Source organism: Eschscholzia californica, unplaced genomic scaffold (genome assembly GCF_041429995.1).
Source record: "Eschscholzia californica isolate CP2 unplaced genomic scaffold, dmEscCali1.0.p SCAF_1, whole genome shotgun sequence".
Classification (NCBI taxonomy): Eukaryota; Viridiplantae; Streptophyta; class Magnoliopsida; order Ranunculales; family Papaveraceae; genus Eschscholzia; species Eschscholzia californica.
The window spans coordinates 4016088-4041189 of record NW_028238198.1 but is presented as its reverse complement, the minus strand read 5'-3'; the positions used below and the strand labels follow the sequence as shown (position 1 = coordinate 4041189).

Genomic DNA, 25102 nt, shown 5'->3' with positions numbered 1-25102 from the left:
CATCACAATTACATGTCTTTTAGTTGATTCTATACGTTCTTATTTAATATGCCAAGAAAATGAAGTTTACCAAACTTCATTATGTCTATCTTTTATACAAGACAAGACAATGATTAAAGATTAATGATTATATTTTTTTTTTATAAAATAACATTTCATAAATAATTTAAGAAGATTGAATTAATATTCTGTTGTGCGAAACAATTTTAATACGTGTTTCAAATAATTAAATGATACATAATTACATAACTAATATTTGAGTCAAAAATCTGGACTAGACCAGAGTTAGTGTGATCGATCAGACATCTCTCTCACATACTGGATCAATCTGCACCGACCACATCAAAATCTAGTTGACAAAAAATTTGAGACTATTTTTGTTAAAACTAACATAATTTATAATATCCCTATAAAAAAAAAAAAAAACTATAGAGAACAAAAGAGAAAATTGGAACAAAAAAAAGAAGGAAGAAAACAAAAAGGCAAAATTAAAAGATTGTAATATTAATAAAAAAATAGATACTAAATTTCAGGTGGGTAGTTGAATGACTTGAATTTTGACTTTCCGACACAATAGCAACATTCCCCGCCATGACAGAGTTTTATTTCGATCTTCCAAGCTCTAACCCAAATTTCAATCCTTTCCCTAATTCCAAAATTTATCAAAAAAAAAAAAATTAGATGATTTAAATAATCATTAAAAGACACCCCAGATTATTAAAAAAAAATGTCTTGGGTGATCTGGTCTTTCTCTGATTTCTCCTTTTTGAACTTCCATAGAACCAAACCACCATTCAGAAATCAAGAAATAAATGATTTCCAAGCAAAAAAGTATTTCATTTCCCGCGGAATTTTATTTTCCACCTACCCTTTTCTCTTAGATTTCATTCATTGACTCTAATTAATCTGGCTGGATATTTCTCTCTCTGTTAGATTTCTTAATCTGGGTTGGTGGTCTAATGGATTATTTTCTCCAAGTTTTAGAAGTTTAATCTTCTGATAAACCCATTTTCTTGTTTGAAGTCAAAAATCAAAGTCATGTCTATTTCATGAAACAGAGTAAGAAAATATTTTCTTTCATTTGATGATTTATGGGGGGTTTGACTGTGAATGTGGAATGTTTTTGGATTTTGATTGTTGGGTTTGATTTATATTTGAGTTTCTTTTTGTGGGTATTTATCATCTTGGGTGAAGATCATAATTTGTGAAGGAATGGTAGATGAAAAGGTGATGGTGATGATCGCATAACTGTTGTAGGCCATTTACATATACAGCTGTTTTGTCTAAACCTATTTGTTCTTTTGTATCTCAAAATGTTATTTAGGGTTTTAAATTGAAGAAATTGATGTGGGTATTGCTGGATTTTCTTCTACAAGAAGTTGAAATTCTGGGTTGTTTCAGTCCTTTAAGATATAATCTCAACTTAGGGTTTAGGCCTAGTTTGGGGGAAAGAAAATGAGTAGGGTTAGAAGAAAGAAATTGCATTTCAGAAAATTTTATGCATTCACTTGTACAAGACCATTAGTGAAAGAAGATGATCATTCTCAGATTGGTGGACCAGGGTTTTCAAGAACTGTCTTCTGTAATGAGAAAGAAGATCAAGAGAGTGGTGTTAACAATTATAGGGATAATTATGTTAGAACAACTAAATATACTATTGCTAGTTTCTTTCCAAAATCTTTGTTTGAGCAATTTAGTAGAGTTGTGAATATATATTTCTTGGTTGTTGGCCTCATGGCCTTCACAGACCTAGCTCCTTACACAGCCGGTAGCGCGATTCTTCCTCTTATTATTATGATCGGTGCAACGATGATCAAAGATGCTGTTGAAGATTGGAGGAGGAGAGAACAGGTAAACTTTTCGCCTTTCATTTACTTAAATAAGATTATGAACTTTCTTTTTCTTGTTAATCTAAGTCATAATTTGGTTGGTATAAATACCATCTCAATTTAGCTAAGAATTTTTTTCGACTACTTGAAATTAGATGATTTGGTTAAAAGGTCAGGTCTCACTCTCAAGTTGAATATGAGAAATCATTAGCATAACTTGGTTCCTAATTTAGTTCACCAAATCTTGTCAGGATATTGAGGTGAATAGTCGAAAGGTAAAGGTGCATAATGGCAATGGAGTTTTCGAGTTAACAGAATGGAAGAAATTGAGGGTCGGGAATATAGTAAAGGTGGAGAAGGACAATTTCTTCCCAGCTGATCTTTTATTGCTTTCGTCTAGTTACGAAGAAGCTATTTGCTATGTTGAGACCATGAACCTTGACGGCGAAACTAATTTAAAACTAAAGCAAGCGTTGGATATAACCTCAAGCTTACTTGATGATTCTAGCTTCCAAAATTTCAAAGCTTTTGTTAAATGTGAAGATCCAAATGCGAATCTGTACTCGTTTCTTGGGACTATGGATTTCGAAGAACAGCAGTATCCTCTTAGTCCTCAACAACTTCTTCTCAGAGATTCAAAACTCCGGAATACGGATTATATCTATGGTGCTGTTATCTTCACAGGGCATGATACGAAAGTGATCCAAAATTCGACAGACCCAATTTCAAAGAAGAGCAAAGTTGAGAAGAAAATGGATCACATTATCTACTTCATGTTTTTCGTGTTGTTTGTGATGTCCTTTGTTGGATCAGTATTGTTTGGTGTTGAAAGTGAGAGGGAGTACGAGAATGGCGAGATGACAGCATGGTATCTTAGACCAGATGATACCACATCTTTCTTTGATCCTAAAAGAGCTTCCCTTGCTTCAGTTCTGCATTTCCTTACTGTGGTCATGTTGTATGGGTACCTGATTCCAATTTCCTTATATTTTACTATAGGAATCGTCAAAATTCTTCAGAGCGTTTTCATTAACCAAGATTTGCACATGTACGATGAAGAGAGTGACAAGCCTGCTCGAGCCCGTACCTCAAACTTGAATGAAGAACTCGGTCAAGTTAACACTATACTTTCTGATAAAACAGGGACATTGACTTGCAATTCTATGGAATTTTTGAAGTTTTTTGTTGGAGGAATAGCTTATGGTCGTGGTGTTACAGAGGTCGAAAGGGTAATGGCTAGAAGAAATGGGTCACCGCTGGTTGATGAGGTAAAAAATGGTGGCGTCAATGTCGAAAATCATGGAGATACAAAACCATTGATCAAAGGATTCAATTTTAAGGATGAAAGGATTATGAATGGAAGATGGGTAAATGAACCAAACTCGGGTACCATTGAGAAGTTCTTTCGTTTATTAGCAATCTGCCATACAGCAATACCCGACGTTGACGACGAGACAGGAAATATTTCATATGAAGCTGAATCGCCGGATGAGGCCGCTTTTGTTATTGCAGCAAGAGAATTTGGCTTTGAATTTTACAAGAGGACACAGACAAGCATCTTATTACATGAAATAGATCCTATCTCAGGCAATAAAGTTGACAGGTCAGTTTTCATCAGTTCTATCTGGACTAGAAATTAGCAATATTGAGAAGATTTGCTCGTATATCAATTCTCATATCAGAAGTTATAAGTCCTATTTTTGTCGATTTATGCTAATATGTTATTGCTAAATGCCTAAATCTTTATATTATTTTTTTGTTTAAAGGTCCTATGAACTTTTGAATATCTTGGAGTTTAATAGCTCGAGAAAGCGGATGTCGGTTATCGTAAGAAACGAGGAGGGGAAGCTACTACTTCTTTGTAAAGGGGCTGACAGGTTAGCATATAGGAAGATTTCGAATTCAAACTTATATATAAATCATTATCCTTTTCCGGTTTCATACTATTGCTTTCATTTTTATCCAATCAGTGTTATGTTTGAACGACTCGCAAAGTATGGGAGGGAATTCGAAGTCCAAACGAAGGACCAAATTACCGAATATGCAGATGCAGGTTTAAGAACCTTGGTACTTGCATATCGTGAATTGGGTGAGGAAGAGTACAAAGAGTTCGAGAAGGGGTTCATCGAGGCAAAGAACTCATTGAGTGCAGATCACGACACGAAGATTGATGAAGCGGCAGAGAAGATAGAGAAGAATTTAGTTCTTCTTGGTGCTACTGCTGTTGAAGACAAGCTTCAACTTGGGGTGGGTAAATTATCATCTACTGAATGTACTACAGATTAATTCGCATTTTAGATATAAGATATCGTATGTTCATAGCTAGTTCTCCGAGTAACTTCTTATATTGTGTTTGGTAGGTACCTGAATGCATTGACAAGCTTGCACAAGCTGGAATAAAGATATGGGTTTTGACTGGAGATAAAATGGAAACTGCCATCAATATCGGGTATGCTTGTAGTTTGCTTAGGCAAGGAATGAAGCAGATAATTATCAACCTCGAGACACCTGAAACTAAAGCATTAGAGAGAACAGAGGACAAAGTAGCAATCATGAAGGTAAGCATTTTCCGGGTTCTCTTATTTTGTGGCCTTGGTCATATTGTTCTTGTCGCATCCAAATAATTACTACTCGTATTCCTTGAGCACAGTTATTGAGGACTTGAATGATTTGTCCGCTATGATCTAGACAGGATTTCCTTATCACATGCTTTAGGGTGGAGGACAAGTAGTTTAGCGCTCTTTATTCATATAAGACTTGCTATGTCAAAAATTGAAATCGTCATTTTAAATTCATTTTGTTTAACAATTATAGGTCTGTCACGATGTAACGGTAGATTATAATGTGGGGATCTTGATGAACTATTATTGATCAATCTATTAGGCATCAAAGGAAAGCATAATCCAACAACTAAAGGAAGCAAAGGCACAACTAATTGCTTCAAGCGGAACATCTGACGTGTTTGCCTTAATAATTGATGGGAAGGCACTTGCATATGCCCTTGACGACAATGTCAAGCACGAGTTTCTAGAACTAGCAATGAGGTGCGCATCGGTTATTTGCTGTCGCTCATCACCTAAACAGAAAGCACTTGTGAGCTCGCATTCTTATCAACTCGTCTTGTTTGTTTTTACATTGACTTGTGTAATTTTGGACTAAAATGGTTTCAAACATAATCTTTTAGGTAACTAGATTGGTTAAAACTGGCACGGGTAAGACAACATTAGCAATTGGAGATGGTGCTAATGATGTCGGAATGCTTCAAGAAGCAGATATTGGGGTCGGTATCAGCGGCGTTGAAGGAATGCAGGTAATTACCCAACATCAACACAAAAATTACCATATATTACATTTATATTCAAATCTAAGTTTGTCAAAACTACGGTAGGATCCAAATGGGTTTATCGGCAAATGACCCACATTCTCAAAACCACTTCCTTGTGCAGATAAAAAACTAGGAGGCCACATAGCTATTACGATTTATAATGACTTGTTGCTCTTTACACTTTTTAGAGATCTACCCTTCATGTTGTACTTTTGAATTTCAGGCTGTCATGTCAAGTGACATAGCGATTGCTCAGTTCCGATTTTTGGAGCGTTTGCTACTTGTGCATGGGCATTGGTGTTATAGAAGAATATCATCGATGGTATGTCTCTTAAGAGTTCCCATAACATCTTGTAAACTCAATAATGCTTTCACTAGAGTAGTTCGGCGTACTACGACAGAGAGAAACCCTCTATCTCTAAAATGCGAAGCTCATCAACAAGAAGGGAAGAGGGCAAAATTTATAGTAAAATCGGAAGATTAAGCTTTTGCTCTGTTTTTTTGCAGATATGCTACTTTTTCTACAAAAACATCGCTTTTGGTTTTACTCTCTTCTTGTATGAGGTGTATTCATCATTCTCCGGGACACCTGCATACAACGACTGGTTTATGTCATTCTATAATGTCTTCTTCACTTCATTACCAGCTTTTGCTCTTGGCATATTCGACCAAGATGTGTCTGCACGGTTTTGCCTCAAGGTATGGATTTTACACGTTTTGTGAGGAAATCACCATATTACTCGCATGTTAGTTGAAAATTACTAAATTTACGTTACTCACGACTTATCACTTTAACTTTTTCATGTTTTTAGTTTCCCCTACTATACCAAGAAGGTGTCCAGAATGTTCTCTTCAACTGGTTCCGAATACTAGGATGGATGTCAAATGGTGTTTGTACGGCTGTACTAGTCTTCTTCTTCTGCATTAATGCTTTCGAGTACCAAGCCTTTCGAAAAGGTGGTGAGATTGTTGAGTACGAAGTTTTAGGAGCGACAATGTATACGTGTATTGTGTGGGTAGTGAACTGTCAAATAGCTCTTTCAATCTCATATTTCACACTCATACAACATATTGTTATTTGGGGTAGCATTTTGGTATGGTATCTCTTCCTCTTGGCGTATGGCGCTTTACCCCTATGGATATCAAGTTCGGCCTATAAAGTCTTTGTCGAAGCTTGTGCTCCGGCCCCTTCTTACTGGCTCGTTACACTCTTTGTGGTAATCTCATCTCTCATCCCTTACTTTTGCTTCTCTGCAGTTAGAATGAGGTTTTGCCCTATGTATCATGGAATGATTCAATGGATAAGACTAGAAGGACTGTCGGATGATATCGAATATTGTGATATGGTAAGACAAAGATCTCTTCGGCCTCATACAGTAGGTTTTACTGCACGAGCTGAAGCAAGATCATGTAGTTTACAAGAGAAGAATCATTCAAACTAATAAACAACTTGCCAAAAAGATCTACTTTAGTTTGTAGAGAAGGCGATAAATTTGTTTATATAATGGATGGATACACTCAATCAAGAAATGGAGTGGTCTATTTTATTGTTTTCGACCGTCTCTAGTACTAGAACAGATGGCTCGTCCGGCCCATCTTTGAAATGGGATTGTGTTGTGGTTTTCGGGACGAACTTGTCATCGATGTTGTCATGGCTGGTAAGGCCAATTTTTTTGCTTTTTATAGTTTTTGTATCATTCATTTTTGTGTGGTTCATGAAATGTATTTAAACACACACAGTACACAAAAGTTCATACAAAATTGAATATATTTTCATGTGATGATAATGGCTTAATGCCCACTTAGAGAGGGAGAGAGAGAGAGAGAGAGAGAGACAGCAAACTTTATTATAAGTAAAGTCCATTTTTCAGACGGATTCTTCATTTCAACATTTATTCTTTATATTAATCCAAAAGACATAAGAGGAACAATTAGAAATTTAAGGGCATTCACCATCACTTGCATCTGGATAGAGTGTTTCGATCTCGTTAAGAAACGAAAGAAAACGAAACGTTTTTAGTCGATTAATACCACCATCACCTTTCGTACTGACAGTTATGTTTTCTATATGCCAATGAGGTTTAAGTTCTCCCTTTTTTCCTCTAATTGAGATATAACAAAAATTACCTTGTAAACAAGGTAAAACTGTTTTAAATCGATCAGAGGTATTAGGTAAGAAATATGTGTATTTCGAGCCCATATCGCCCCAATTCTTTATGACATTGGTAGTGTTGATGTTTTCACCTCCGATCGCTTCGAGTATTACTTTGAGTTTGTCGGTTGGACCTCTTGTTGGTCCTGTGTTCACTGTCATTATATATTCACATTGCTTCTTAGTATCCTGTAAAAATAATCAAACATAATATTTAGTGGTGATGTCGGAATTTCCACATAGTCAAAAAATATTTTCGAAAGTGAACACTTTTAATACATATTTAGTAATCAACTTAAGGATTATGTTTCTGTAACTATTTTATTTTAAAGGAGTGATTAGAGTGAAAAATCTAAGATGAAAGATATGTACTTAAACAAATAGAAATTATATAAAAAAAGTTCAAAAAGAATTCATTGGAGTGTGAACTTGGTACCTGTGCTTTGATTGTGGAAGCAATGGCAATGAAAACCAAAAAGAAGAGAATTTGTTTTGTGATGAGAAGGGCCATGGTTAGAGATGTGGGATAATGAGTGAGATAAAATGAAAGACACAAGAGAGTTATTTATAGTGGAAATGAATCTTGAATTGTTTGCTTGGGTGGAAAGATAATGATAAATAAAAGCAAGTATATTATAGAGAGAAGAAATTAGGTGCCTTTGACTTTCAATTATTGAAAGTGTGGAAAACCTGTCCTCAAAATCCAACCTTATCCGATTTGTCAAAGAGAATGGGTTAATTCGATTCTGAGTCTTAATTTGTGATCTACTAATCATTTGATTCATAAACATGTTTGTTTTAGCTTCCAAAATCTCTTTTTCCTTGTATGTTTTCAAAGATTTCGGTGTCATTCTCGTAAATTTGAATATTTTTTTATTTATCCACCTCAACTCTTTTATCTCCTTCCCCAACTTCACCTATTCTTCTTCTTTTTCTTTTCTTTCAGGGTCACTGATTCGAGGTTGTCGGCCAGCAATCCTCTTTGACAACTATTTTTTTTGATGAAAGATCCTCTTTGACAACTTAGAAAAATTATTTCCTCGTTCTTTATCTGCCCCTCTCTCTCTAGCGAAGGAGTTTCCCTCCTGTTTACTGGACATAGGAAAGCAAAGAGAGAGAGAGAGAGAGAGCCAGAGGAGATCATTTTTGTTTGAAGGTCATCGAAAAAAACTGTCGGCCGACGATTGTGAAGAAGAAGACGTGAGGTGGATGGAAAGAGTGTTTGATGACGTGGATGAGAGAAAAATGTTTGCAGCGAATAGATGAAAAAAACACACAAGAATATTTTTGAAAAACATTAGGTACTAGGGGTAAAAGGAATTATCGGTCACTTGGGAAGGCGAAAACAAACGGCTGATCACAAATTAGGGGGTAAAATAGAATTAACCAAAATATTCAAACCATGTCCATATGTACACTCTATCAGTCTATCTGGGTGTACTCCACATTGTCATTTCAAAATTGGCGACCAGCATTTTCCCATTTCCATTTCAATATTGTTGGACACTCCACAAATTGTTTTCCTCTTTTGCTCATATACAAGTTATACTTACAAAAGTCAACTATTTTCTTTAACAAAAAAAAAAAGTCAACTATTTTAGCTGCGTGATTTCTCTACAGACTCAAAAATCCATGAAACTATCAGCCAGACCTAATATTTTCTCCATTTTTGGCTGATAAAATCATGTATAGCTTGTAGTTTGGTTCTTTGGATTTGCCGAAGTCTAGGGCACTCAAAATGTCCATACCATTAGCGGCCACACAATTCCGCGTTTTTTTTCCTTCTACAAATGGACTACAAGAGTCGTCATTACAAAACAATAATGCATTGATATATCGTGAAGATGGAGAGAGAATACAAAGATACATCAGGACTCATGAATCGAATAAGCACTATGACTGTCTGATTTGAGTCTTAAAATGTTATATATGTATCTTTCGTTAAAGATCGTTCTAAGGGGTTTAAAGCCCATCTCATTCTCATCCCTTATTCTTGCTTCTCTGCCGTTAGAACGAAGTTTGGCTCGTGAAGGATTGTCTGACAATATCAAATATTGTGATACGGTAAGACAAAGATCTCTCCAACCTCGTACAGTTGCATTTACTGCAGGAGCAAAAGCAAGATCTTGTACTTTACAAGAGAAGAATCACTCAAACCCATAACAACTTGCCAAAACTATCTTTTCTTCTGTTTGTAGAGAAGACGGTAAATTTGTTTATATAATGTATCATGTATGGATACACTCAATCAAGAAATGGGGTGGTCTATTGTTTCGACTGTCTCCAGTACTAGAAGAAATGGCTCGTCTGACCCATTTTTGAAATGGGATTGTGTTGTGTTTTTTTCCGACGAACTCCTGATCGATGTTGTCATGTCTGAGCCTGGTAAATCATTTTCCTTTTCAATAATTTTGTTCATGTGATGTTGATACCCACTTTGTATAGTTGCAATGGGATAGATAGAGAACAAAAAGAAGGTATTTTATAATACCTTATAAACAACACCACCAATTTCCACCACCACCACGCCTTGAACCCTTGACCTTCAGGTCAGAATTTAAGTTCTTAACCACTTTAGCCAAGGGTCTTGGCAGTTCACAACTGAAATTTAATTATAACACTACTAATGGCTTTCCACTCATTTACCCATTGTTTAAATTGATTCACAAAATATAAGATGAATTAATAAGAAATTTACGGGCAATCGCGGTCAGTTGCATCTGGATAGCGGGTACTGATGTCGTTACGAGCAGAAATAAAACGGAATGTCCTTATGCGATTAGTACCACCGTTACCTTTGGTACGCTGTTATGTTATTTATATGCCAATTGGATATAAGTTCTCTTTTTTTTTTTCCTCCAATCGAGATATGACAAAAATGTCGTAACAACAACTGAGTAACTGAGTCTCATCAAACCAAATCCATTAATTTGAACATTTATTCTTTGAATTTACCAAAAAACATACTAGGAATAATAAGATATTTAGGGGCATTCCCCATCGTTTGCATATGGGTAGAGGAAATCAATTCCGCTATCATATGAACCAAAACTAAACGTTCTTAATCGATTAATACCACCATCGCCTTTCGTACTGACTGTTATGTTATTTATATACCAATGAGGTTTAAGCTCTCCCTTTTTCCCTCTAATCGAGATATAACAAAAATTAGCTTTAACACAAGGTAAAATTGTTTTGAATCGATCGGACGAATTTGGTAAGAAATATGTGTATTTAAAACCCATGTCGCCCCAATTCTTTACGACATTGTTAGTGTTGAAGCTTTCACCACCGATTGCTTCGAGTACTACTTTAAGTTTGGATGTTGGTCCTCTTGTTGCGCCTGTGTTCACCATCAGTTTATATTCGCATAGCTTCTTAGTATCCTGCAAAAAACGAAATCAGAGATAACCTTAGGGGTAGTTTTGGAATTTTTTTAAACCGAAAATAATACTTTTGTAAGTAACTACTATATTGAAAATAATCAACAAAATTAGAAGTATGAACTTGGTACCTGTGCTTTAATTGTGGAGGCAATGGAAATGAAAACCAAAAAGAGGAGAGTTTGTTTTTTGATAAGAAGAGTCATAGTTAGAGATGTGGGATAATGAGTGAGAGAAAATTAAGAAACCAAGAGAGTTATTTATAGAGGAAATGAATATTGAATTGTTTGTTTGAGTGAGGAGATAATAATAAATCAAATGAAAGATAGTGGAAAAACTGTGGCTTTGGCTGTCAAATGTTGGAAGTGTGGAAAAACTGTCCCTCACAAAGTCCACCCTTATCCAATTTGTGAAAGATAGTGGGCTAGTTTCATTTTGACCCTTAATTTGTAATTGATTATTCGTTTGATCCATAAGGGTCGGCCAGTTTGTTTTGTTTTAGCCTCGAAGACGAAAACCCATTTTTTTTGTATGTTTCAAAGATTTCGATGGCATTCTTGGAAATTTGATTGCCTCAACTCTTCTTTGTTTTATTCATGATTGCTAATAAGATGTTGTCGACCGATAATTTTCTCTTACAACTAAAAGATAATCTCTACCCGTTTGTTCTCTCTCTATATCACCCATTCACCCTCTGTCTTCTCTCGTTTTTGTTTGGCGGAGGAGTTTCCTTCCCCTTCACTGGACATAGATGGTAGTAAAGAAAGAGAGGGTGAAGGAAGAATTTTTCTCCGAAAGTCATAGGAAAAAATTGTCTGTCCGAGATTGTGAACAAGAAGAGGTGAGGTGGAGGGAGAAGAATGTTTGATGATGTGGATGAGAAAAAAATGGTTGATGTGGATAAATGAAAAAAAACAAAGTACCAACAGATCATTTCTAAAACAGAATTAGTTTTTGGGGTAAAACGAACTGTCGGTCATTTGTGAGGGCTAAACACAACCGGTTGATTGCAAATTACGAGCTAAAATAGAAGTAACCCTAATTTTCAAACCATATGTACATTATAGGTGAGTGGACTACAGATAGTCATAGTAATAGTAATGTAGATTTTATTAAGATTTTGGTTTGGGTAAGTCTCAACCATAGTCCCACATCTAATATTCTAATCAAATGATTTTAGAATTGTGAATTCAAAATTGTGGATCCCCATTGTCCCGGTTCTATTTCGTATTTGGACACTCCACAAATTGTATTCTCTTGATGATATGGCTCACTTGGATGAAATTTGGTTCTTTTTGAGTAAGATTATTTAGATTCACACATGTTGGGTTCAAGCTCTTAAACCCCAAATAATACAAACATGGAATCAAATTCTTAAACCCAAACCCTTCTCTGTCTTATGAATTATGATAATTAGGGCAAGAACCATAACTAAGAGGAGGATTAATATGAGCCACATTATGATGTGAACCATGAAAATAAAATGTCTTAACTCTATAAGCACTCTCACCTCTAGTTATAATTGTAATGTTGACTATATTCCAATGAGGCTTCAACTCTCCTTTCTTTCCTCCTCCAATCTTTATGTTGCAGAAACCAGTTTTCAAACATGGTTCATCAGCCATGAATCCATCCGCCGAACCACGTAAAAAATATGTGTAATTTCGGCCCATATCGCCCCACTCGCCTATAAAATCACTAGTACTAATATTTTCTCCCTTTTTGGCTGTCAAAATCACAGATAGCTGGTAATTTGGTCCTTTAGATCTGCCTGTGAATACAACTATTTCGTATTCACATCTTTCTTTCTCGTCAACCTCCTGTGATAAAAGAAAAAAAAGTCAAATAAAATCAGAGTAATAAACTTGATTTGTGCTCGATGTTTGAGTATGAACTGATGACGATAAATCTTCACATAATACAGATAAATGGAAAAACATTGTATAGCACGTTCCGTAAAAGTCCACGCCATATTAGGTCGTGATCAAACAAATTACATAAGATTGAATGAGACATTTGCTTACATTTGCATTCGGTGTAGATGAACTAGAAATGAAAAACAATAAGAAAAAGAAGAAAAGAGATTTTGTGAGTGTTGCCATTGTTGAAAGGGATATGGATATAGAGATAATGAGGAAGATAAGCAGAAGGAAAGAAGAACAATTAAGAGACTGGTTTGATTATTAGGTCTAACCTAAATATGAGTGCTTGTTCTAATGGAAGTCTTTAACTAATTAATTGGCTAATTAATATATTTAATTAGGTTATGATACCAACTCTAACTTAATTGTGAGTGATTATTAGGTCTAACCTGAATGAGGCATTGTGATTCCAATAAGGGATATTTAGTGTTTGGGTCAAGGATAAGTACCGGTTTTAGTGTTTAGGTCACAAGTTTGTCCGTTATAGGGTCTGGGTCACGGACTAACAGTTGACCCATTGACTAATGACGATAGCTAACTACCGTCATTAGTCAACATGGTCAATGGTTAGTCCGTGACCCAGACCCTAAAGCCGGTATTTATCCTTGACCCAAACACTAAACACGAGCTGATGTGAGCCGTTCTAAGTCCCATTGTTGCTGCCATGAAAACCGAGTTAGTCCCTTGAAATCCCAAACTCGAGGGTGCTTCCATGAACGTCCAAGCTGCTGCCACCTTCCATGAGCCGAGCTCAACTCCTTCTTCCCGTGTCGGCGTAAGCATTGGCCGGTCGGCCAAGCTTTTGCCGGTCATCTCTCTCTCTCTTTCCCTCTTTTCAAGCTCTCTTAAACCCTAACTCTCAAGAACCCTGGAAAACCCCCAACTTCAGAAAACCCTAGCTTTTCCCCCCTTTTCATAATAAAAGGTGAAGATCTGTTCATTTACTCATCTAACAACTTTCGATACAATTGCCATGGATTCACATCTAAAAAACAAGGTAAAATCAGATCTAGAATCTTTTATTAAATTAAAACAATTTTATCATCAATTACGTCTTGTTTGGAAACAAAGCTATCTTCTTCGGTCTTCCATAAACTGGAAAATCATCATTCGTTTCCGCCATGGCTAAATTCCAGAACTACGATATCTACGATATAAATATATCAAATGTTACTGATGATTCTGACCTAAAAATGCTTCTTCTTCAACCAACAAAACGATTAGTTACTTTTATTAAAGATTTAGATCTATATTTGAATGAGAAATCAACATCTATAAGTTTATCAGCAATTTTGAATTTCATGGACGAAATTTTCTCTACTTGGTTGAAGAAAGAATCATGGTGATTACTATGAACAACAAAGACCAAATTGATCCATCAATTTTAAGACCTGAAAGAATTGATGTTCAAATCCTTTTTGTGATTTTAATGCGTTCAAATTTATTTCCGTCTTTGGAACGGCTCACAGCAACGCTATTTAGTGTTTGGGTCAAGGATAAGTACCGACTTTAGGGTCTGGGTCACGGACTAACCATTGACCCGTTGACTAATGACGCTAGTTAACTGCGTCATTAGTCAACGTGGTCAATGGTTAGTCCGTGATCCAGACCCTATAACGGACAAACTTGTGACCTAAACACTAAAACCAGTACTTATCCTTGACCCAAACGCTAAATATCCCTTCCAATAATGAGAGTCATGTGAGTGCTTGTTACTGAAACTAATGAAAGTTAATTGGTGGGGGGGTTTTTCTCGGGTCGGGCAAGACTAGCCCGTCAGACTCAAATCGAGGCCAATATTGGGCCTGGGATAAAACTCAACTGATTTGGCCCGTTTTCTGTACGGGCCGGGCCAACATGGCTTCTCTAAACGGTGTGGTTTTGGGTTGGGTCAGGCCGACCCCGACCTATAAACACCAGTAATTGGGATGATGAAACCCCTCTTACTACATGTTCAAAGGAAAACAGGAAACCAAAATTTGGAGGGGCAAATCAAAAGTCGAAATAAGATCCATCTAAGAATGGATTAAGGTTAGGCTTGGACATAGTTGGCGCCCATAGCAAGCATGGTATTAAACTTGTGGTTATCTGACCCCAAACCCAACATTATATTCTTGGTTGTTTGCAAGGCTTTTAAGGCCAGGACATGTCATTTTAGTTCTGATAACATACTGGAGTATTAGATTTATAGTTATCCAACTCAAAACCAACTAGTAATGGAGTGGTCTATTTTATTGTTTTCGACCGTCTCTAGTACTATAACAGATGGCTTGTCCGACCCATCTTTGAAATGGGATTGTGTTGTGGTTTTCGGGACGAACTTCTCATAGATGTTGTCACGGCCGGAAAGGCCAATTTTTTTGCTTGTTATAGTTTTTGTATCGTTCATTTTGAAATGTATTTAAACACACACAGTCCACAAAAGTTCATACAAAATTGAATATAAGTTCATGTGTAGATGTGATGATAATTATGGGTTAATGCCCACTTAGGGTTCATAACCACTCCGGGCTCCGGCCAATGTTCTTAGCAGTAGAAAACTGAAAACTTTATTATAAGCTCAAGTCCATTTTTGAGACCCATTCCATTCATTTCAACATTTATTCTTTATATTAATCCAAAAGACATAAGAGGAATAATTAGAGATTCAAGGGCATTCACCATGACTTGCATCTGGATAGAGTGTTTCGATAAGCGAAAGAAATTGAAATGTTTTTAATCGATTAATACCGCCATCACCTTTCGTACTGACTGTTATGTTTTCTATATACCAATGAGGTTTAAGTTCTCCCTTTTTCCCTTTAATTGATATATAACAAAAATTATTTGATAAACAAGGTAAAATTGTTTTGAATCGATCAGAGGTATTTGGTAAGAAATATGTGTATTTCGAGCCCATATCGCCCCAATTCTTTATGACATCGATAGTTTTGATGGTATCACCACTACCAATTGCTTCGAGTACTACTTTGAGTTTTTCTGTTGGACCTCTTGATGGACCTGTGTTCACTGTCATTATATATTCACATTGCTTCGTAGTATTCTGCAAAAATAATCAAATATAATATTTAGGTGTAGTTTTTGAATTTTCGGATAGTTAAAAAATATTTTCGAAAGTAACTACTTTTAATGCATATTTAGTAATCAACTTAAGAATTATTTCTCGCTAACTATTTTATTTTAGAGGAGTGATTGGACTCGAAATCTAAAATGAAGATATGTATTTAAACAAATAGAAATTATATGTAAATTTTTTTTAGAAAGAATTCATTGGAGTGTGAACTTGGTACCTGTGCTTTGATTGTGGAAGCAATGGCAATGAAAACCAAAAAGAAGAGAAATTGATTTGTGATAAGAAGAGCCATAATTGGAGATGTGGGATAATGAGTGAGATAGAATGAAGAAAGAAGAGAGTTATTTATAGAGGCAATGAATCTTGAATTGTTTGCTTGGGTTGGGTGGAGAGATAATGATAAATAAAAGCAAGTGCATTTTAGAGAGAAGAAAATGTGTGGCTTTGACTTTCAAATATTCAAAATGTGGAAAAACTGTCCTAAAAATCCAACCTTATCCAATTTGTTAGAGATATTTGGGCTTATTTCGATTTGACCTTTAATTTGTGATCAACTGGTCGCCTGATCCATAAATGTCAGACAATTTGTGTTTGGCCTCCAGATACATTTTCTCTTGTATGTTTTCAAAGATCTCGGTGTCATTCTTGTAAATTAGAATATTTTTCATTTATCCACCTCAATTTTTTGTTTCTTCCTTCAACTTCACCTAGTGATCTTCTTCTTCTCCTCCTTCACAGTCATTGTATCTCCGCGTCTCTCTCTAGCGAAGGAGTTTCCCTTATGTTCAATGTAATAAAGGAAAGTAGAGAAAGAGAGTTAGAGAACATCATTTTTGGTTGAAGGGCGTCGAAAAAAATTGGCGGCTGATTGTGAAGAAGAAGAGGTGAGGTGGAGGGAAGGGGTGTTTGATGATGTGGATGGCAGAAAAATTGTTGCAGTGAATAAAAAAAATAAACTTACAAGAATACCACAAGAGTATTTTTGAAAAACATTAGGTATTGGGGCAAAACTAATTATCGGTTACTTGCGAAGGCGAAAACAACCAGCTGATCACAAATTAGGGGCTAAAATAGAATTAACCAAAATATTCAAACCATATGTACACAGTACACTCTTGGTGGGTGAACAGTGAACTCCACACTGTCACAGTACTAATAATATTGTGGATTTTTCTAAGGTTTTGGTTTGGCTAGGTCCCCAAAGAGAGTCCCACATCTAATAAAATGATTTTAGAATTGTGAATTCAAAATTGTGGATCCCCATTGTCCGTCTTCTATTTCGTTTTTGGACACTCTACAAATTGTATTCCTCTTTTGTTGACATAATGATATGTAAGTTCTACTTACAAAAGTCAATTATTTTAGCTGTCTGATTTCTCTATAGACTCGAAAATCCCATTCGACTAAGGAGTCAAACCTATTCTAGTCCCGAACTAGAAACCAGTTTTCAAACATGGTTCATCAGCCATGAAACCGTCAGCCTGACCTCGTAAAGAAAATGTGTAATTTCTACCCATATCGCCCCACTATTTTTGGCTGTTAAAATCATGTAAAGCTTGTAGTTTGTTGGAATCGGTACCTAGCTCAAAAGTAGCTGGACCGGTTTTTGGTTAATTTGATGTACCTATATTCCTTAGAATCTCGAGCAAGACGTCTCGTTGGATTCGTCTCGTCGAGCTCTTGAATTTAGACTCAAATTTTGTCCAAATCCGATTCCGTATGAGTGAGTTATTACAAAATTCGTTTGGTATGGGTACCATTAACTCAAAACCGGGATTTTGAGTTAGTACCACATTTATGAAAGAGGGAATGGTTTATTTCCTTGGATTTTACGATCATAGATATGATCTGACGATCAGGATATTTGACGCTCTTAAGATAGATCCGTTGATGATCTAACGGTGGGCGTTCAATGCGCGAGATCTTAATAGATCCGTTATGATCTGACGGTCAACATGGCACCCGAAAACCAACAGACAAATATGACTGTTGGGAAGCATCCATTCGTCTATAGGCACCTGTCTGAAGTGTCACCAATACTTCTATAAATACCAAACAAAATCCAGCAAACAAAAATACGAAAATTTTAGCATTCATAGTTACATAGCATTTAGAGTTTAAGAAGTCGATTCATCTGTCGTTCTTACTACTTCTTCTAAGTTCGCACGCTTTCAGAAAACGAAGTACTCTTAGTCGTCATACTGAAAGGTACAGCCGTTGTATCCTGGGAGACAAACACCTTACTGGTTTTAGTACTAATACCAGGGTGTTCACTGTCTTAAGGAAAGAGACAACTCGACTCGACTTTCTCTCTCTAATCCTTTATTTAATCCTTGTTTTTTTTTAAATAATAGTGTTTTCCTTTTAATCTGTTTGAGATACAATATTAATTTATTTATTTTTAGAAATAAAATTATCTCTGAATCTACTTCAGAAAGACACTCTAAAGTGTATCCCTGTTTTATTAAAAAAAAACACGAAGATCAGATTCTTGGTTTTTCATAATACTAGAAGAACAACAGTTTGGTCCTCTGCATCTGCCAAAGTCCAATGTGCTCGGAGTGCCCATACCATTAGCCACCATACAGTTCCCCGTTTTTTTTTTTGGACTACACAAATCGTCATCACAAAACAATAAGGCATTGATACATCACGAAAAGAGAATACAAAAATACATCAGGACTTGTGAACCAAATAAACACTATAAGTGTTTGATTTGAAGGTCATAAACATCTTCCGTTAAAAGTTATCCTGAGGGACCTAAAGCCCATCTAATCTCATCCCTTTTGTTTCTGGGCAGTTAGAATGAGGGTTTGCCTTATGTGTCATGGAATGATTCAATAAATAAGACTAGAAGGATTGTCGGATGATATCCAATATTGTGATATGGTAAGACAAAGATCTCTTCCGCCTCATACAGTTGGTTATACCGCACGAGCCGAAGCAAGACCATGTAGTTTACAAGAGAAAGAATCATTCAAACCCATAACAACTTGTCAAATAGATCTTCCTTTCCGGTTTGTGGAGAAGGCGATAAATTTGTTGATATAATAGATGGATAAACTCAACCAAGAGATGGGGTGGTCCATTGTTTTCCGACTCTCTCTAGCATGAGAAGAGGTGGCTCGTCTGACCCATTTTTGAAATGGGATTGTGTTGTGGTTCTCCCGACGAACTTCTCATCGACGTTGTCATGGCTCGTAGGGCCGTTTTTCTTTTATGTTGTAGTTTTTTTGTATCATTCATTTTTGTGTTATTCATGAAATGTATTTAAATACACAAAATTGAATATGTGATGATAATAGTTTAATGCTTTCATCAATTCAAAAAAAGATAATGGCTTAGTGCCCACTTAGAGAGAGAGAGACAAAAAGGTATTTTAGAATACCTCACCGTTTGTAGTTGCGGGAAAGCCTCGAATCCTTGACCTTCAGGTTAGAAGGTAAGTTCTTAACCAATCCGGCCAAGGCTCTTGCCGTTTAAAGACTGAAAACTTCACTATAACAATTGGCATTTTTCATCTAACAGATTCCATCCATTTGTTCTTTATATTAATCCAAAAGACATTTTGATATGAGGACTAATTAGAAATTTAAGGGCATTAGCCATCACTTGCATCTAGATAGAGCATATCGATCTCGTTATTAAACAAAAGAAAATGAAACGTTTTTGATCGATTAATAGTTAATACCACCATCACTTTTCATGCTGACTGTTAAGTTTTCCATATGCAAATGAGGTTTAAACTCTCCATTTTTTTCCTTTAATTGAGATAGAACAAAAATTACCTTTAAAACATAGTAAAATTGTTTTGATCGATCAGATATATTTGGTAAAAAAAATGTTTATTTTGAACCCCAATTTTTTTTATGGCATTGCTACTGATGATGTTTTCACCACCGATCGCTTCGAGTACTACTTTGAGTTTGTATGTTAGGCCTGTGTTCACTGGCATTTCATATATCACATTTGCTTCCTGCAAAAAAATCAAAAATATCTTTAGGGGTAGCTTGGGAGTTTCTTTTACCAAATTTTTTTTTTCAAAAATTACAAAAATTCGACTTAAATATTAATTATTCGCTCACTGTTTTATTTTAAAGCAGTGTTAGACTCGGAATCTGAGATGAAGATATATATATATATATATATATATATATTTAAACAAATATATGATTGTAATGTTGACTATATTCCAATGAGGCTTCAACTCTCCTTTCTTCCCTCCTCCGGTCTTGATGTTGCACAAACCAGTTTGCAACACATGGTTCAGCAGCCATGAATCCATGGGTCGAACGTCGTAACAAATATGTGTAATTTCGACCCATATCTCCCCATTCGTCGATAAAATCTGTAATTTTAATATATTACCCATTTTTGGCTGTTAAAAACAGATAGCTTGTAGTTGGGTCTTTTGGATCTGCCTGTGAATACCACTATTCCGTATTCACATCTTTCTTCCTCCTCGACTTCCTGTGGTAAAAGGAAAAAAACTAAAATAAAATCCACAAATAAACTTGTTTTGTCAATGCGAGAAAAATAATCAAATGAACTTGTTCTCGATGTTTGAGTATGAACCAATGACAGAAAATCTTTACACTATATTTTTTTTTTTTTTTGTTGAACTAAAAATCTTTACACTATAGATAAATGAAAAAAAAATATTGTATAGCACGTTCCGTAAAAGTCCACAACATATTAGGTCCTGATCAAACAGTGGCGTCTGAGGTTGAGCTCATTAAATCATGATTTAGACAATAGTAATAGAATCTATCTAAGAATGGATTGAGGTTGGTCTTGGGCATAGTGGGTGCCTATAGCAATGGAGGTCCTCTCGAAGAAAAAGGACATGGATGAAGAGATAATGAGGAAGATAAGTAGAAATAAAGAAATACAATTAAGAGACTGGTTTGATTAATTATCAAGTTCAGCCTAAATGTGAGTGCTTGTTTATGAAACTAATGAAAGCCATTGATATTAAATGGTAAATTAATGAAGTTAATTAAGGATACATGATACCATCTCTAACATATACCCTAATTAATAGTAATGGATTTATTGGGATGAACCCCTTCCTCTCAACAGGACTAAAAGAAAACATAGCAACCAAAATTTGGAGAGGCCAAGTCAGACCCCAAATAGAATCTATCTAAGAATGGATTAAGTTTGGTCTTGGGCTGTTTCAACAAAAAAAAAAAAAGTTTGGTCTTGGGCATCATAGCGGGTGCCTATAGCAGTGGAGGTCGTCTTGAAGAAAATCGACTTTATTTTCCAGCTCTAATCATGTAAAATGTAAGAAAATCAATTTTCTCAACCTATTTTCCTATCTATCAAACAAACCCTAAGCTGAAAGTCATTTTCTCCCTAATAAATGGTTGTGCCAAGGGTCACAATTGATAGGGAGGATTGGTCAAGGTGTGTATAGATAGAGAGAGAAACATGACCCATCATCACCAGGGACCAAGCTTTTCCCATTTGACTAATCATCCCCTCCTACCAAAGCTTAAGAAATTAGAGGCTATAAACTAAAAGAAATGTATGGCTTATGTCATAACAACACATTAAGTAGTAATACTCAACTTGTTCCTTATTAATTTTCTCTTAATTAATCTAACTTTTTTTTTTTAAACAAAGTAAGGATGATATACATGATAAATAAAAATGTTATTGACAAACAAAACATGACCTAGAATTGACGTGGAGTAAGTATATGTGCCTTTGGATAATTACAAATAATTTTGTCATAGTTTTATCTTTTATATTAATGTTCACTTGGCTTTCCATGATATAAATGGTTGGGAATATATGTAAACTAAACTTAGAAAGATATAAAAAAAGATCTGAGAAGAGAAAAAAGTTTAGGTATGGAAAAAAGATGAAGCAAACCCCACTTTGATAAGAGCTAGACACCAAAAAATATATACATGAAAAGAGAGAAAGTTCTATTTCCAAACAAGAAAGGCCAATTTTCAAAAGTAGCAACCGTTAGTTACATATAAGTGAGTGGAAAGGAAGTCATGGACCATTAGTTTCCAAACAAATTGATGAATTCAAATCTAGTCCAATCTCTTTCTAAATCGGATTGATGAAAATGATATTCGGTAGATTCTCTTTTGTATATTGAATTATGAACTTATGAGTTCTTCGGTTGCCTTATTAGATATCGTTGATGCAAATGAAACTTTGTCTTATAAATAATAGGAGTATTTAGCGATACCACCTCATCCCTAATATCCAGTTAGGGATACCCCTTTTTTAATTGGATATTAGGAATAACCCATTTTTTTGTACTTAAAAATACAAAACTACCCTTATTCTTATTGTTTCTTTTTTTTTCTTTGATATCTTATACCTCTTCAATGTTATGCTTATCAATTTATTTTCGTTTCTCATAAAAATTTATTCTCCTATCTATCTCTTTTTAATTTACCAACAACATTTATCGGAAATTTAAAATTGATAATAAAATCACAACGACCGACATATTGTATTTTCTTTTCTTTTCTTCCCTTTCATATCACTACGACCGACATAACACTCTAACTTTGGCCTTCTCGTGAATAATTCTATCTAATTTGTAAATTCACGACTAACATAACACTCTAATTCAGCTCGTTCTAAGAATTTTGCAATCTCATTTGCAAGTTCATTGAGTAATTTTATTTGAACTTTTTTTTTATTTTTTGTTCGATTCATAATCTCAATTTCCATTTGTATTTTTTAAATGTACACGAGTTATAATTAATAAAAAACAATAGATATCAAGAAGTTTTCTTCAAATCGGTCACATACATCAATTTCAACGTAAAATAAAAAAATAAATAGATATTTAATTTCTTAAAAAAAATGTACTATTTTTATTTCGAAATGTTGTGATTTATCAATTTTAAATTTTCGATAAATGTTGTTGGTAAATTTTAAAAACATGGTTAAGAAAAAAAAAACTATGAGAAACGAAAATAAGTTGATAAGCATAACATCGAAGAGGTATAGAAGATCAAAGAAAAAAAATAAAAAATAAAAATAAGAATAGTTGTGTACTTTTAAGTCCAAAAAATGGGGTATCTTAAAAAGGGGTATCTCTAATTGGACATTAGGGATGAGGGGGTATCGCTAAATACCCCTAAAGAATAAATATTCTCTGCAATGTTTTCAACATAGAAGTCACTCAATCAAATACATAAAAGACACTCTCTAAAATTTGATTATCTAATATGCAAGTCTATCTGATATGAGTCTAAGTCAATACTGTTACATGGTATATGAGATGGAACATAGAGGTAAACTAAATAAGTATTAAGTATGTAACAAATAAATGATCATGTTAAACTTAGTCAATAAGAACGAAAATATTAAGTCGGCAAAATTTATTAGGAGTATTTCGTTAATCATTATAATTATTGCTATTACTCCTTAAAGTCAATTATATCGTAGGTCATATTTTAGAAGTGTTTTGAAAGTGATTTGGTTTGATATAAGTGTACGAATGATTATAAAATACCATGTATGCAAATATTGAGAGAGAATGGAATTTGAATTGGAATATTATTACTATTGGTTCAATCAAGTACTATCTAAATTTTTAAATGGGTATTTTATGTATAAATTTATAATCATAATTTCAAAATCAAAGATAAGGTCCATTAAGGAAATTAAATGCTTAGGTCTTGTGGACCAAATTCTCATATGGAATCGTCAATCTTTTTACTCGAGGAAGTATTGAGTGTATATTCACATGTTCAAGACCATCAGCAAGTTTTGTCACGTGAGAATTCAGTATGTACAAACGTCCCTGTATCTTTCACCTCTACAATGCTTATAAATACATACCAAAGAGCACCAAATTCTTGGTCTACTAGGTGTAGAGTGTAATCCTCTCTCTGTCTCTAGGTAGAGCTTTGGTGCTCTCTTTGTGGCTTCTAACTCCCTGAGGTAATCAGGTTTGCTTCTTCACTTCTCTCTCTCTCTCATGGCTCAACAATAATTCATTTGTTTTTGTATTTGTTTACATATATTGTTCTTAATCTCATAAGAATAGAGTTTATTGATTATAGATATAATTTTTTGGGTTTTTGTTTTATTAGGTCTTGGGTGAAGATAAGTAAGTTGAGAATATAGGAGATGGTGATGATGGGATTAGAGAGATTGTTGGTGACATTAAAATCAAAGCTGAAAGGATTGAAGATATCAAAGAACAATAGTAGTAATAATAATAATAAACTATATGATAAGATAGACAAGAGTGAGAATATGAGAATTGAGATTAAAAGCAAAAAAGCTCAAAAACTCATCACTGAAACTCTTAAAATTGCTGATTCTCCCAAGAATAAATCTTATGCTTACTGATTACTATTCAGTTTTCTTGAAAAAAAAAACAGAGATGGGTCTTTTTTTTTCAGTTCAAGTTTGTTAATCCCATAAATTTCGGCAGATAGTTTTCACAAGTGTATTCCTTGATGACTAAATCAATTTCTTAGTTGGTAATTATCTTTTTAGTTTTTATTTTCTTTGTTGTTGTGATTGTATCTATTCTCTCTCTCTCTCTCTCTCTCTCTCAATTATGGTGATTGGATGTGGGATTCATTTGGTTGTTTTTTCTTTACTCAAAATCCATAATACTTTGTTGTGGAAGAACACTAAGGGCGTACCTTCATCTTATGTCTCAACATCTCAAATTTCTTGAAATGACCAAAATACCCTTGGCGTTTGGTTTCGGCCTTCATGTTCATGTGGGAGGAAAACGTGATGTTTTACTCGAACTAGTTAGTCTAAGTTAGGTGCATCAAATATGACATTTTTCATGTCACATCAAATGGGTCCACTCCAGTCCATTGGAGCTCCAACCCTGGAGCCCAGGTTTGGGCTCTCAGTGGGGCTGGAAGCTCCACCCTCCCGAGCGCCAACCACAAAATCTGACCTTTGGGGCTCCCCGATGGTCCGATTTGGACACCTATTTTCTTTTCTTTTTTATTTTTTGTTTTTAGATAAATATCTGATTTTTTATTTATTTATTTATTTTTCAACTTTTTCTTTGTATTCTTTCTCTAATTTTATATTTGAAATTAATAATTTATAGTTAAAAATTGAAATCAAGATTCCACACATGTACATAATTTAGATTAGGGAGCTCTCGTTGGGAGCCCGACATTGAACTTGAAAAAAATCAGAGATTTTCAAAATCCAAGGGCACCTAAAATTGGGAGCCACCCCTACATTGGAGTTGTTCTAAATAATTGAGTGGTGGAGGGGGATTTATAACCCTTCCCATACATCACCAATGTCAACACGTATGGAGCAATGTGGAGGGAAATGAGATGCCTAGATGCCTATAGGCACCTCATGATTGAGACCTCATGCTTGCATGAGAGAAGTGGATGTTGGTCTTCCTAGATGCAGGCACCTCATAGAGATATAAGTTTTC

General features: G+C 35.0%; 3 protein-coding genes and 1 long non-coding RNA gene across 4 annotated transcripts; 2 read left to right on the top strand and 2 right to left on the bottom strand.

The window, feature by feature from the left end:
• Nucleotides 1–531: 531 nt before the first annotated feature.
• LOC147563375 (putative phospholipid-transporting ATPase 9) lies at nucleotides 532–6941 on the top strand. The gene is made up of 10 exons (XM_086637300.1): nucleotides 532–1851; nucleotides 2081–3432; nucleotides 3596–3706; nucleotides 3800–4076; nucleotides 4190–4387; nucleotides 4713–4922; nucleotides 5014–5139; nucleotides 5378–5476; nucleotides 5662–5853; nucleotides 5967–6941. The coding sequence occupies exons 1-10, from the start codon at nucleotides 1456–1458 to the stop codon at nucleotides 6594–6596; spliced, it is 3591 nt and encodes a 1196-aa protein (XP_086493426.1). The 5' UTR covers nucleotides 532–1455; the 3' UTR covers nucleotides 6597–6941.
• On the bottom strand, nucleotides 6905–7893 carry LOC147563374 (uncharacterized). Its single transcript, XM_086637312.1, has 2 exons — nucleotides 7743–7893; nucleotides 6905–7495 (listed from the first exon to the last, which is right to left on the bottom strand). The coding sequence occupies exons 1-2, from the start codon at nucleotides 7815–7817 to the stop codon at nucleotides 7094–7096; spliced, it is 477 nt and encodes a 158-aa protein (XP_086493438.1). The 5' UTR covers nucleotides 7818–7893; the 3' UTR covers nucleotides 6905–7093.
• A 7247-nt stretch (nucleotides 7894–15140) lies between these two features.
• LOC147563373 (uncharacterized) lies at nucleotides 15141–16061 on the bottom strand. Its single transcript, XM_086637291.1, has 2 exons — nucleotides 15902–16061; nucleotides 15141–15654 (listed from the first exon to the last, which is right to left on the bottom strand). The coding sequence occupies exons 1-2, from the start codon at nucleotides 15974–15976 to the stop codon at nucleotides 15259–15261; spliced, it is 471 nt and encodes a 156-aa protein (XP_086493417.1). The 5' UTR covers nucleotides 15977–16061; the 3' UTR covers nucleotides 15141–15258.
• A 7380-nt stretch (nucleotides 16062–23441) lies between these two features.
• Nucleotides 23442–24168, top strand: LOC147563372 (uncharacterized). Its single transcript, XR_015223903.1, has 2 exons — nucleotides 23442–23621; nucleotides 23766–24168. It is a non-coding gene; the product is annotated as an uncharacterized LOC147563372 (long non-coding RNA).
• The last annotated feature ends 934 nt before the right edge of the window (nucleotides 24169–25102 follow it).